Source organism: Falco peregrinus, chromosome 3 (assembly GCF_023634155.1).
Source record: "Falco peregrinus isolate bFalPer1 chromosome 3, bFalPer1.pri, whole genome shotgun sequence".
In the NCBI taxonomy this organism is placed as follows: domain Eukaryota; kingdom Metazoa; phylum Chordata; class Aves; order Falconiformes; family Falconidae; genus Falco; species Falco peregrinus.
This window is the reverse complement of record NC_073723.1, coordinates 106,878,541-106,889,183: the sequence shown is the minus strand read 5'-3', so window position 1 is coordinate 106,889,183 and position 10,643 is coordinate 106,878,541. Positions and strand designations below refer to the sequence as shown.

Genomic DNA, 10,643 nt, shown 5'->3' with positions numbered 1-10,643 from the left:
GCTCCCCGGCCCCGAGCCCTCCGCCGCTACCGGCTGCCACTGCCCCGTCCCGGGCCAGCCCCCGCCCCCCCCCCCCCCCCCCCAGTGCACCCCCGGCCCCCCGCAAGGCGCCCCCCGCGCCCAGCCCACCTCTCGGGTGTCGCTCTCCCCTCCCGGCGCGGGGATGGAGGGCGGGGGCGCAGCCGCAGCAGCCCCCGGTGAGGGTCTCCGCCAGGCCCAGGCCCCATCGCAGGGGCAGGTGGGGGCTGCCGAGCCCCCCGAGAGGGCGGCAGCCGACCCAGAGCTGTGGCAGGAACTGTGCAAAGCGAAGCATGAGTGCAGCGTGGCCGCAGGTACCGCGTCCAGAGAACACCTTACCCAGCCACCGAGCTCCTATTCTTGTGGTTCTGCTCCTGTTGCCTCGAAAAAATTCTATGTCAAGCTCTCGTGGGTGCAAACCCTCTTGCTTTTCGAGTGTACCTTAAGAGTGAGGCTGAAATGCCACTTGCCGTGAAACCACTTTCTCTCTTCCCCTGGAAGCAAAGCGCATGAGAAAACCCAGCAGGGAGGGAGACAGACAGACAGACACACACACACATACCCCCGAGTGCTTGATTCTGGGGCACCTGGTAGCATTTCAACAAACCTTTGCTTGCTACCAGCTCTACCGGTCCTCAAAGTAGCTTCTACCTCACACGCTGAAGTTAGCTTTGTACCTACCATAGTACAAAATGCATTATCAACCAGCATCACCGCAGCTGCAGCATTAACCCCACACACAGCCTATACTCAGCCGGTTACAACAGCAGCTCTGCTTATGCTTACCTGAAAAAAGGAGCCGTGAAGCTTTTGACAGGCATTTTGTTTGCTTAACAGCAGTATTCCAACTTGACAGGTACCATCTCTTCCCTGCAAAGACAACTGGAGATCCAAGAATCCCAGCTTCGGAAAATCCAATCTGAAAAGGAAACGCTCCAAAAGAAGCTCAGAAAGCAAGAAAATCAGCTCCAAGCCATGTCTGCCAAGGTACTGCCCTGGGAACATGGTGCCCATCATCCTGGGGAGAGTGGCGGCAGGGAATTCGGGCTGTCTGCAGCAGTTCCCTGTCTCATAAGACAGGAGGTGCACCTGCGAACTGCAAAACTGAGGTGTAAAATACTTTTTAAGTTTTGCAGCCTGACCGAACAGAAACATGAAGAACTGATGTTGATGATAGAGAAGGAGAACTGCAGCCTTCTACAGGTAAATTTGGTACAAAGCCGCTATAGCAAATTCTTATATTAGCTGCTTAGTTGTGCTTGGTTTAGGCCTGGGGGAGTTCACCACATTAAAAAAATTCCTACTCAATCCAGCAGTTTTAGAGAAAATGCCAAGTAATAACAGTTACCAGTACTGGCAAGGTTGTTAGTCTGTAGACTCTGCCCAGGAAATCCAAGAAGCGTTTGGACCTGATACTGGGAAGAGGCGGCCAAGCCTGCTCACTTTCTTCCTCACGGTAATGGCTTGATTTACATATTCCTTCAGGCTGTTACAGAACAAGAATCCGAAGTGGCCAAGCAGAACAAGCTGATCAGTGAGTTACAGGGGACAGTCCGCGACCTGCAGGCAGAGCTTCTGACCAACCAACACCACATTCGCAAGCAGCAACAGGCCCAAGAGGCGATCCAGAGGGAAGCTGAGACACTGCAGCACAGGTTGCTGCAAACTCAAGTGGCACTGCAGCGCATCACCAGCAGGGTAAGCGTAGCTGCCTTCGCTTCAGACACCTCCTTCCATCATGGGAGACACTTCAACCGTTTCGAGCATAGAATCTGAAAGCTTAGAGACGTTCTTGGGCAGGAGCACAGTGGGAGATGCACCAGGGCACTGCAGCCCTTTGCTCTCAGGGCCCAGCTTCCCTTTGTGGCCAGAGTAGCAGGAAACTCAGTCCATTTGCTTCCCAGCTTTTTGGCATGCAGCTCTTCTGTCACTTACAAAGCAAACAGGCCTCAAATACCAGAAGCCCTTGAGAAACTAGAGTTCAGAACAGGTACCTCACCAGACTTCTCATATCTTTTCAGATTCAGAGTTAACAGGTGTCACCCTAAAGCCAGTTCCTGCAGGCATACGTGCCTGGTAGCAAGTACTGAGCCCAGTACCTGGGTAAGGGACTCCGTCCACCCATCGTTATCTCAGCAGTTGCAGTGAAGCCTACCCAAACTACCTGTAATTCCACATAAACAGCCTTTCCATTTCGTCACTCACTAGTACTCTCTCCCACAGTGGAATCCCTAAATCCAAAGAGTTGCATATAAAGACTAAACATACCTACTTTCCTTTTTTTTTTTTCAAAAGTCTGAAAGATACCGAAGCAAAATAATTCAGGCTACATTCAGTACAGCAGGCATCCAGCCTCCCCAGGCAGAGCTCACGGATGAGGAGGTGCTGGAGGCAATGCAGGTATGTGGCTCTGCTTCTGGCAGCTGGCAAGGGACTGATGAGGTAAGAGAACACTCTGCAGTACTGCTTTCCACCTAATGCATTTCCACCTCTTTACACACCCCTAATTTTCAGAAAATCATTAATGAACGGATGGAGTTCTATCAGATGCTGAAACAGGAAGGCATCAAGGTCCCACCACTCTAAAGCGTCAACACGTCTACTTCATTGCCTACCAGCGCTAAGGGAAGGAGAAGTCCTGCAACGTAGCGCCTTGTAACACCTGAGAGGCAGCCCCAACAGCCTGGTGAGAATACATCACCAACTTCAGGCCCCTGCTCCTTGGCTTTGAGATGGTGACTTACTAACAAATTAAAACCCTTTTACTGAAATAAAGTTCCACTGGAATATCTAATTCTTTAATTGTTTAAACTGACTTAGAGCACAATTCACTGTAAATCATTGGTACGTAGAAACATTCAAGTTCACAGGGAAGCTTGAAGCAGTACTAAGGACTGCTTGGCTCCAAGCAGCTAGAAAGCATTACGTCACCATTTTTGCAGTATATAGTAGCTGCTTTGGCAAGTTTGTATAGTTACATGGCTGGAAATTTCACCGAGCCAAAACAAGTGACAGTGACAGATGACTGCAAGAACCGTTTTATTTTTCCATTCAATATGCAAGTCCCAACACATGGATGTATTTGACACAGTAGCTAGAAGTTCAGTCAGAGCTCTGTATCACTTTTAACAGAAAAAAAGTCCATCTGTAGGTCACCCTGGCTTACAGCTTACCTGTATTCATACAGGTAGTAGCCTGGATGTAAAAGTCACCCACAGATCACCAAAATTAGAAGTGCTCAAACTAGTTGTCTTTTGGAAGGTGTCCCCAACGCTATTCATGAGGGAGTGTGACAGAAAGGGAGTGTGAAAGACCCTCCAGGAGGGTCTTTCTGGGCAAGTGTGCTTGTATTCTGGGGAGACCTGGAGCTTTAGTAGCGTCAACGTAAGGCTGCATTAGCCCTCTGAATGGAGCTGCACTTCATGAGCAAGAATAAATTCAGTTCTCGATCAACGGTAACACAAAATGTACACAACAAAGTCACTACAACTGGTATTTCCACTAGGATGGATGATGGCATGAAAATGCACTGGACATAAAAACCCCTACAGCCAACTCAACTGGCTCCACTTAAAAATGGAAGTCGTGTTTATCTCCGAACACAAACCCCATCACTTTAATCCTCAAGTTCTCACAGCAACTGAATTCTCACAATTACTCCAGATATAAAGATAAAATTATGCAGAGTAAGATGTCAGCAAAGTAGTTTTGCAAGCTGTCTTCGTTTCACTGCTGTCACCTACTGGATTTCTCTGTTTAGCTGCCAAAATCGTAACTCAGCTGAAACGTACCAGGAAGCAATAGTGACCTTGCAGGAAAATATGACTATACTCATAACCACTAGGACATTGTCATGATTTTCTCTACAAGTTAATTCCTTCTGACTTCCAATACCTTCTCTGCCTTTTAAGTTCACATTTGAAGATGCTGTTCTCCCTACTTACTCAGAATACCGATGACTTTCTATTAAGGCTAAAAGAATGCAATACGTCTTGCTGTAGCTTGATCAAACTTTCAAGTTTTTACATATCCAGGCAGGATGTACTGCATCTTTTCTTTAAAATAACCAAACCAACTCACTGCGCACAACTTGCATTGTTGAATATGGGGAAAAAAAAATAGAAGAAGAAAATGGAATAATTTTCTGAGCTTTGATAGCTGCTAACGTGTTACAGTCAGAAGAGAAGAAACTGTGGTTAGGTCAGTTTTTGAAGGATAAAGTACTTTCAAGTTCCCATCTGTGTCCACCACTCGAACCTGCTCCACTACCAACGGAAAATTCATCGGCTGTACATTTTGGCTGGGGTTCAAATTCACTGGTCCACAAAGAGGATCAGATTCGTTATCCGAGCCAGAGTCTTCCTTATTTTCCAAGGTAAATCTGTTCAGTTCTGCAATTTTCTGTTAAAAGCAAAATACAGAAAAGAAGATTAATTCTGCGGCTGAGGCCTCACAGCAACTCCAAGTTGCTTCCAAGGTGTGGATCTTGCCAGCCTCTGGGGGAACTTCTCCATGAAAACATTCTTCAGTGGGTTAGAATCCTTTAGGAAACCAAAAGGGCTTTTGATGTGATCACTGGTGTGCTCTCCAGGAGGTTCTGCTCCTCTCAGCAGTTTAATTTTTTATGTTTAACACATAACTCAGGCTTTGTCAAAGCACAAAATTCTGAGCACTGACAGCCTGCTGTGGGATCACCACTCTTAGCACATCTGAAATTCTCTCTGTTACTACCTTGTGTCAACTACACAAACCAGTTAAGCCTTCACCAAGGTGTTCTAAGGGGTATGTTAACCGGACAGGAAAAGACACATGTATCTTGCAAAGTATCTGACGGCATGCTATCCTGCACTTGCCATATGGCAGGTTTTATCTTTTTCAGTGAGGAAGCTTTACTGAAAATAAAAATATGTGGAATGGGATTTAATGAGACTGTCCTGCTGCTAATACAGTATCTGAAAGGTAATTCTGCAACAATGACAGGACCAAGCAAGCTCACTGTCAGGCAGGCTGAGGTGAGAATTTTCCCTAAAGGAATTTATTGGCAACAACTGAAGCCATAAGATTGCTAACAGGGCAAAGGTGTTCAGAGTATAACCATAAGTTTCCAGTTGTGATAACACAACATTATTTACCCTGGTGAGCTTTGAGGGTCGGGATACAATAATATAAAAGCCTTTTGCAATACAGCAAGAACAAAGAGTAACTGAGGGGGAGGGAACTTCTCAATACACATGAGCAATTAAACATTTTGCTAAGAAGCACACCAAGACAGAGGGATTATTTTCCTGAACTACTTACCAGAATTAGCATGTCCATAACATCTTTACATATCTGCAAACTGGTATCGCTTGTCACCTCCAGGAATAGATCACGGGTGTCCTTTCTAATCTGTGAGAATTTCACAGGAAAAGCAAGTAAGGAGCCAGAGCTACTCACCCACAGTCACTTGGCAACATTTCAATACACAAACTGAATGACAGGCCAACTCAATTCGACCAGAGGCAAAGCGCTGCCTTTCTTTATGAATCAAAAACATATTCCAGCCCTTCAATAAAGCCATATCTGCAGAGGCAGGCTGATGCCTTTGGAACAGCTCGCTGGACCTCAACAGATTTACAAAGGTAAAAATGCCACTCCAAGATCCATCCCAATCTGACAGTCTAGCAGACAAGATGCAGGCTTTGAAGATTTGTATTTCGCATGCAATCACAAGTTTCACAGAACTGTGCCTATCTTTGAATCTGGAGGTAAGTATCTCTCAACAGAAAGAAACACTGTTTAATTCTGATTAACGTACTTCCACTAACAAGGAGTACCTTTGTTTTCTCACTGTTGGTTATTGGAGGGAAAGAAATCACAACGCCTTCGGCGTCCACAAGACACGGGTAGTTATCTTTGCCATCCAGTAACTGGAGATACCTGCCAAGAAAAAAAAAAAAAAAAAAAGCAAAAAGTGGGCAACTTAAACAGCAGCTGGACACAACAGCAGAAAATAGCGACAAAACCGAAAGAGTGTGCTCCTCATCTACCATGCAGCAAAACCAGAAGTCAAGAGCAACAAAATTCAGTAAAACTGTATCACGGCAGTAAGGCTGAAGAAAGCCACCGGCTGCAGGAAGTGATGGGCTAGAACCACGAAGTAACTCGCATTTCAATCTCCACTCTGTCAAAACAGATAGACATGCTCCTAGTGCTCTCAGAGATCCAGTGCTCAAACAGGAGTACCAGAGTCCGCTGCCTGGTTCTTCCAGACAGCCTTATTTTCCCTCTTACCCACCAATACACAGTTCTCCCATCACGTACTTGGCAGATTTCTCCAAGCTGTACGAGAGATGGATATGGGCAAGGATCTCTGCACGAGCAGTAAATGGAACAGGGCGGCGCTGCACCCCGCTTCCTAGTTCATCTGTTACTACATGCAGATCTACTGCATCTCTGATTTGCTTTGTTTACTGCATGTACACAACATACACTTCATTCCTCTTCGTTCCCCTTCTACTTGTTCTAAATATTATCTGTCACATCTAAGAATAATTCGTATGACAAGAATTTACTCTTGATGCAGCTAGATATAAGACACTCATCACCCTTGTTTCACTCCAGGTCACTCTTTATCCGTTAAGTTCAGCTCAGTGTTTCTCATCCTAACTCCTGGAAGCTCGTGCTGGGTTTGTCAGCCCACCACCATTATAGAACATGCTTCATGATACATTTGAGCACATTTTCTTCAGTGCTGTTTTTCCAAAGGCATATGAGTTATCAAAATTCACATGAATAAAAACATAAAAGATGAGTATACTGACTTGTGCAGTCCAGAAACATTCTGACGCTTCTTCTGTTTCCTCTGCTCCTCAGCTTCTAACTGCAGCTGACGGAGAAGATCCTTTGCCTTGATCTCCTTTCGACCCAGGGGCATTATCTACACCATACAAGAAAACATTTCAATTTCAGAGCGACTCGAACACCAAGATTATTAAAACTCTCCTGTAAGCGAGTCAATAATTAAAACCATACTGCTGTATGCTGTCATTCCTAATGCTTCTTTCAGCACAGAAAAACACTTTCTATTCACAGAGACCAGTATGACCACATAGAGTTTAAACCTTTGTGTGAGCTACAACATCCATGTGAAGAACAGGCTCATTCATGGGTACTAAACTAGGCGTGGACTGTTTCCTTAGCCAGTTCCTTTACTATCATTACTTACTGAATAATGTGAAAACCTGCTGTCTCCTAACAGAAGCCATGAAGGAAAGGGTCTGTAAGCCATCAGGAAAAGGAAGAATTTGTTCCTGAGGATCAGGCCACGTGCACAGAGCAGTTACAAACACAACATGTCTAGAGAGCAGAATGCAACAAAAACATCGGGTCAGCCCCAAAGGGTCAGAGTATTCCAACTGTTCGGTCCTTCAGCGAGATCAGTTCTGGAGGCAGTGTACTAACCGACACAGCGAAACAGGCCTACATAAATAAGGATAATGAATTTTAAGTATTGTTTTTATATTCTGGATTGAAGTGACAGGTACCATCTAAGAGCTCATCACAAAAATGCACAGCGAGATTGGGGGGGGGGATGGGATGGGTGGGCGTCCCTCCCTCTTTGAAAGCAGCAACAGAGACAACTCAAGACCGGGTAAACCAACAGAACCTGAATGCATTTTGATTAGGTTACCTCGAAGGCTGCTGCCACCCGAGACGTGCTCATACAAAGGGGCACCCGCTTTGCTCTGTGACACTCCAGGCACATCCTAACACATACGGACCTCCGGGGAACACCGAGGTGGTGACACCGCAACACAGGAGAAAAGATCAACACTGAAACACCAATACCTCAGTCACCCTAAGCAGAGGCACATGTTAAATGAGATCAGAATGCTTTTAGAGGGGGGAAAAAAAAAAAAAGTCTGCATCTGCTTTCCCTGATTACTCTTCAGTTCTCGGGCAGACGCACTCTGAACTGGTGCTGGAGTAATACTAGGTAGCTCTGTGAGGCTTGTTCAAGCAGGCTTTGTTACAGCAGGATAACAAGAAAACGAGTACAGCTTCTAAATTAACGTTCTTGGAATTAGTTTTCTAGGATCTATGGGTAAGAAAAAAATTCTTTCTGTTCTGTACAGCTCCAGAAAACAAAAGGAAAAAAGCAGAAAGGCCCACCAATGCCATGGCCCTACCTTCAGTTTATCAGGAGGCTGAACGTCATATATCAGAGGACCTTTGATCAACTGCAAGTCATGGGTGGCAATCGTGGCTGCTGTCCTCTTTTCACAGATGTCTTCGTGCAGTTTAGTCTAAAACATGAAGAATGCCATCAAAATACATCAGAAACATCAACATGGTATCTTCCTCCTCGGGTTCAGATTATGCTGTATTTCCCGTTTGTAGCTTTACCAGCCAGTTGAGTAACCCTTTTGCACCAAATGGAGACCTCCTCTTCACCTGCGAAACAAATCTGTCTGAATTACAACCCAAACGCAAAGACAGCGAAGCATAACACATGACGTATTTCTTGACTGGGAGATAAAACAGTTTTGAATCAGAAAATCACAAACACAAGAGCCTTGGGATCAGAAAGCAGGTAACGCCTGCCATCTAATGGACCCGCACGCCAGCGGCGAGCCCGTGGCTCGGGGACCTCCACTGGAAGGCCGGGCGGGTGTTTTAGCAGAGGGCAAGGAACCGGAGCCAAACCAGGGCACTTCTAACGCAGCGTGGGTTTAGTATTAGCTGTCAACAGGTTCTGCAGCACTGACAAGCTGTCGTTACAGAGGCAACGCAAACGTGCATGTGTTTGCCGCCCTCTCACAGTAACATCCCAGCTCCTATCAGGTTCTTCAGGAAAACCAGCGTTGCTTTTTCAGGACCGGCCAGACGGCACGCTGGGGCCCAGCTCCGCACCACCAGCCGTGGGGACCCTCCCCACCAGCCAGGGGAAGAGCCCGCCCAAATTTCAGAAACTCATCCGCTGGAAGGAGCCTAGAACGGTCTATTTCCAACTCTGCCAGCACCGTTCTCGTCGCGAACACGTAACACAAGACCGCAGCAGTTACCTGCACAGACAGGAACCTCTTCAGAGCGTTTCCTGGCTTTAAGTTCACTCCCTTCAGCACGCAGCACACGATGAAGGGCCGAACGTCTTTGATGCCCGAGCTCGCCTTGACCACCAAGGGCGCCGGGTTGTCAGAGACGTGCAGGACCTTCACCAGCAACTTGGCTACCTCCTCCGGCTCGTCCTGCTCCCCGTCCCCGCCGTCCTTCTTCTGGTGCTTCTCCCTCTTCTTCTTCCTGGCCTCCTCCCTGGCGCTCTCGGCCTTGCCCTTCCCGCGGCCCCCGGCCCGCAGGTACTCCAGGATGGCCTTGGTCTGGCAGCCGTTGACCATCTTCTCCAGCCGCTTGTCCCTCAGCGGGTTGCCCCTGAAGTTGGCCTCCTTCAGGCGGGGGCAGTCGGCCAGCGCGGCGGGCAGCTCCCTCAGCTGGTTGTTGGCCACATCCAGGCTCTGGAAGGGAACACGGACGGGGCGGTCAGCGGGGCGGCGGCGGCGGGGGGCGGGCGGGGGGCGGCGGGCCCGCTCCCACCTTGAGGGCCGGCAGGGCCGCGATGTCGGCGCCCAGCTCCGCCAGCTCGTTGTCGGCCGCCTCCAGGCGGCTGAGAAGCGGGAAGGGCCCGCCCGGGACGGCGCCGGCCGCGGGCAGCAGCGCGCCGGGCAGCACCCGCAGGCGGTTCCCGGCCAGCAGCAGCGCCTGCAGCTGCGGCGCGGCACAGGCCAGCCCCGGGCCCAGCTCCCGCAGCCGGTTGCCGCTCAGGTTGAGGCTGCGCAGCTGCGGGAAGGCCGGGGCGCCCGCCGGGGCTCCCCCCGCGCCGCCCAACGCGGCGGGCAGCGCCTCCAGCCCGTTGCCCGAGAGGTCGAGCAGGCGGAGGGCCGGCAGCGGCCCGCCCAGCCCCGCGCCCAGCCCGGCGGGGCCCAGCGCGTTGCCGCGCAGCACCAGCGTGTGCAGGGCGGGCAGGGCGGCGGCCAGCCCCGGGCCCAGCTCCCGCAGCGCCGCGCACCCGCTCAGCTCCAGCGCCTGCAGCAGCGGCAGCGCCAGCAGCTCCGCCGGCAGCCGCCCGCCGCCCGCCGCCACCCGCTCGGCCACCGCCGCGCCCGCCAGCGCCAGCTCCCGCCGCCGCTCCCGCGCCGCCGCCTCCAGCTCCGGCCAAGCCGCCGCCATGGCGCCGCGCTGCGCCCGCCCCCTACACGGCGGGAAGGACCGCCCCGCCCCCGGGACTGCGCCCGGCCCGCCCCGGCCCCGCCGCCCCCGCCCCGCCCCCGGGACTGCGCCCGGCCCGCCCCGCCCCGGCCCCGCCGCCCCCGCCCCGCCCCCGGGACTGCGCCCGGCCCGCCCCGCCCCGGCCCCGCCGCCCCCGCCCCGCCGCACCCGCCCCGCCCCCGGGACTGCGCCCGGCCCGCCCCGCCCCGGCCCCACCGCCCCCGCCCCGCCCCCGGGACTGCGCCCGGCCCGCCCCGCCCCGGCCCCACCGCCCCCGCCCCGCCCCCGGGACTGCGCCCGGCCCGCCCAGGCCCCCCGCCCTCCCCCCCCCGGCCGCTGCGCAAAGAGCCCGGAGCCCCCGCGGTACCGCCCGGCCTCGC

At 51.3% G+C, this 10,643-nt stretch overlaps 2 protein-coding genes across 3 annotated transcripts; one reads left to right on the top strand and one right to left on the bottom strand.

Annotated features, from left to right (window-relative positions):
- The first annotated feature begins 106 nt into the window (after positions 1–106).
- CCDC27 (coiled-coil domain containing 27) lies at positions 107–2,890 on the top strand. 2 transcript variants are annotated; one of them, XM_013299588.3, is made up of 6 exons: positions 107–332; positions 875–1,005; positions 1,147–1,221; positions 1,504–1,716; positions 2,314–2,418; positions 2,533–2,890. In XM_013299588.3, exons 1-6 carry the CDS (start codon positions 164–166, stop codon positions 2,602–2,604), a joined length of 765 nt encoding a protein of 254 aa, XP_013155042.2. In that variant the 5' UTR covers positions 107–163; the 3' UTR covers positions 2,605–2,890. The 2 variants fall into 2 exon arrangements, with proteins under 2 accessions (XP_013155042.2, XP_055655527.1); XM_055799552.1 differs by having other exon boundaries at positions 2,314–2,890.
- Positions 2,891–3,040: 150 nt separating this feature from the next.
- On the bottom strand, positions 3,041–10,240 carry LRRC47 (leucine rich repeat containing 47). The gene is made up of 7 exons (XM_055799547.1): positions 9,592–10,240; positions 9,066–9,512; positions 8,190–8,306; positions 6,822–6,937; positions 5,835–5,937; positions 5,317–5,406; positions 3,041–4,419 (listed from the first exon to the last, which is right to left on the bottom strand). Exons 1-7 carry the CDS (start codon positions 10,222–10,224, stop codon positions 4,180–4,182), a joined length of 1,746 nt encoding a protein of 581 aa, XP_055655522.1. The 5' UTR covers positions 10,225–10,240; the 3' UTR covers positions 3,041–4,179.
- Between the last annotated feature and the right edge of the window lie 403 nt (positions 10,241–10,643).

What these genes read in the sequence shown, in the direction of transcription:
- CCDC27 (XM_055799552.1), top strand. Translation starts at nt 164, where the DNA reads ATGGAGGGCGGGGGCGCAGCCGCAGCAGCCCCCGGTGAGGGTCTCCGC. An exon ending in TGAGTGCAGCGTGGCCGCAG is followed by an intron (nt 333 to 874) that starts GTACCGCGTCCA and finishes CCAACTTGACAG; the next exon opens with GTACCATCTCTTCCCTGCAA. An exon ending in TGCAGCGCATCACCAGCAGG is followed by an intron (nt 1,717 to 2,313) that starts GTAAGCGTAGCT and finishes TTTTTTCAAAAG; the next exon opens with TCTGAAAGATACCGAAGCAA.
- LRRC47 (XM_055799547.1), bottom strand. Translation starts at nt 10,224, where the DNA reads ATGGCGGCGGCTTGGCCGGAGCTGGAGGCGGCGGCGCGGGAGCGGCGG. An exon ending in CGGCCCTGCCGGCCCTCAAG is followed by an intron (nt 9,513 to 9,591) that starts GTGGGAGCGGGC and finishes GTTCCCTTCCAG; the next exon opens with AGCCTGGATGTGGCCAACAA. An exon ending in AGCCTCCTGATAAACTGAAG is followed by an intron (nt 6,938 to 8,189) that starts GTAGGGCCATGG and finishes TGTATGGTGTAG; the next exon opens with ATAATGCCCCTGGGTCGAAA.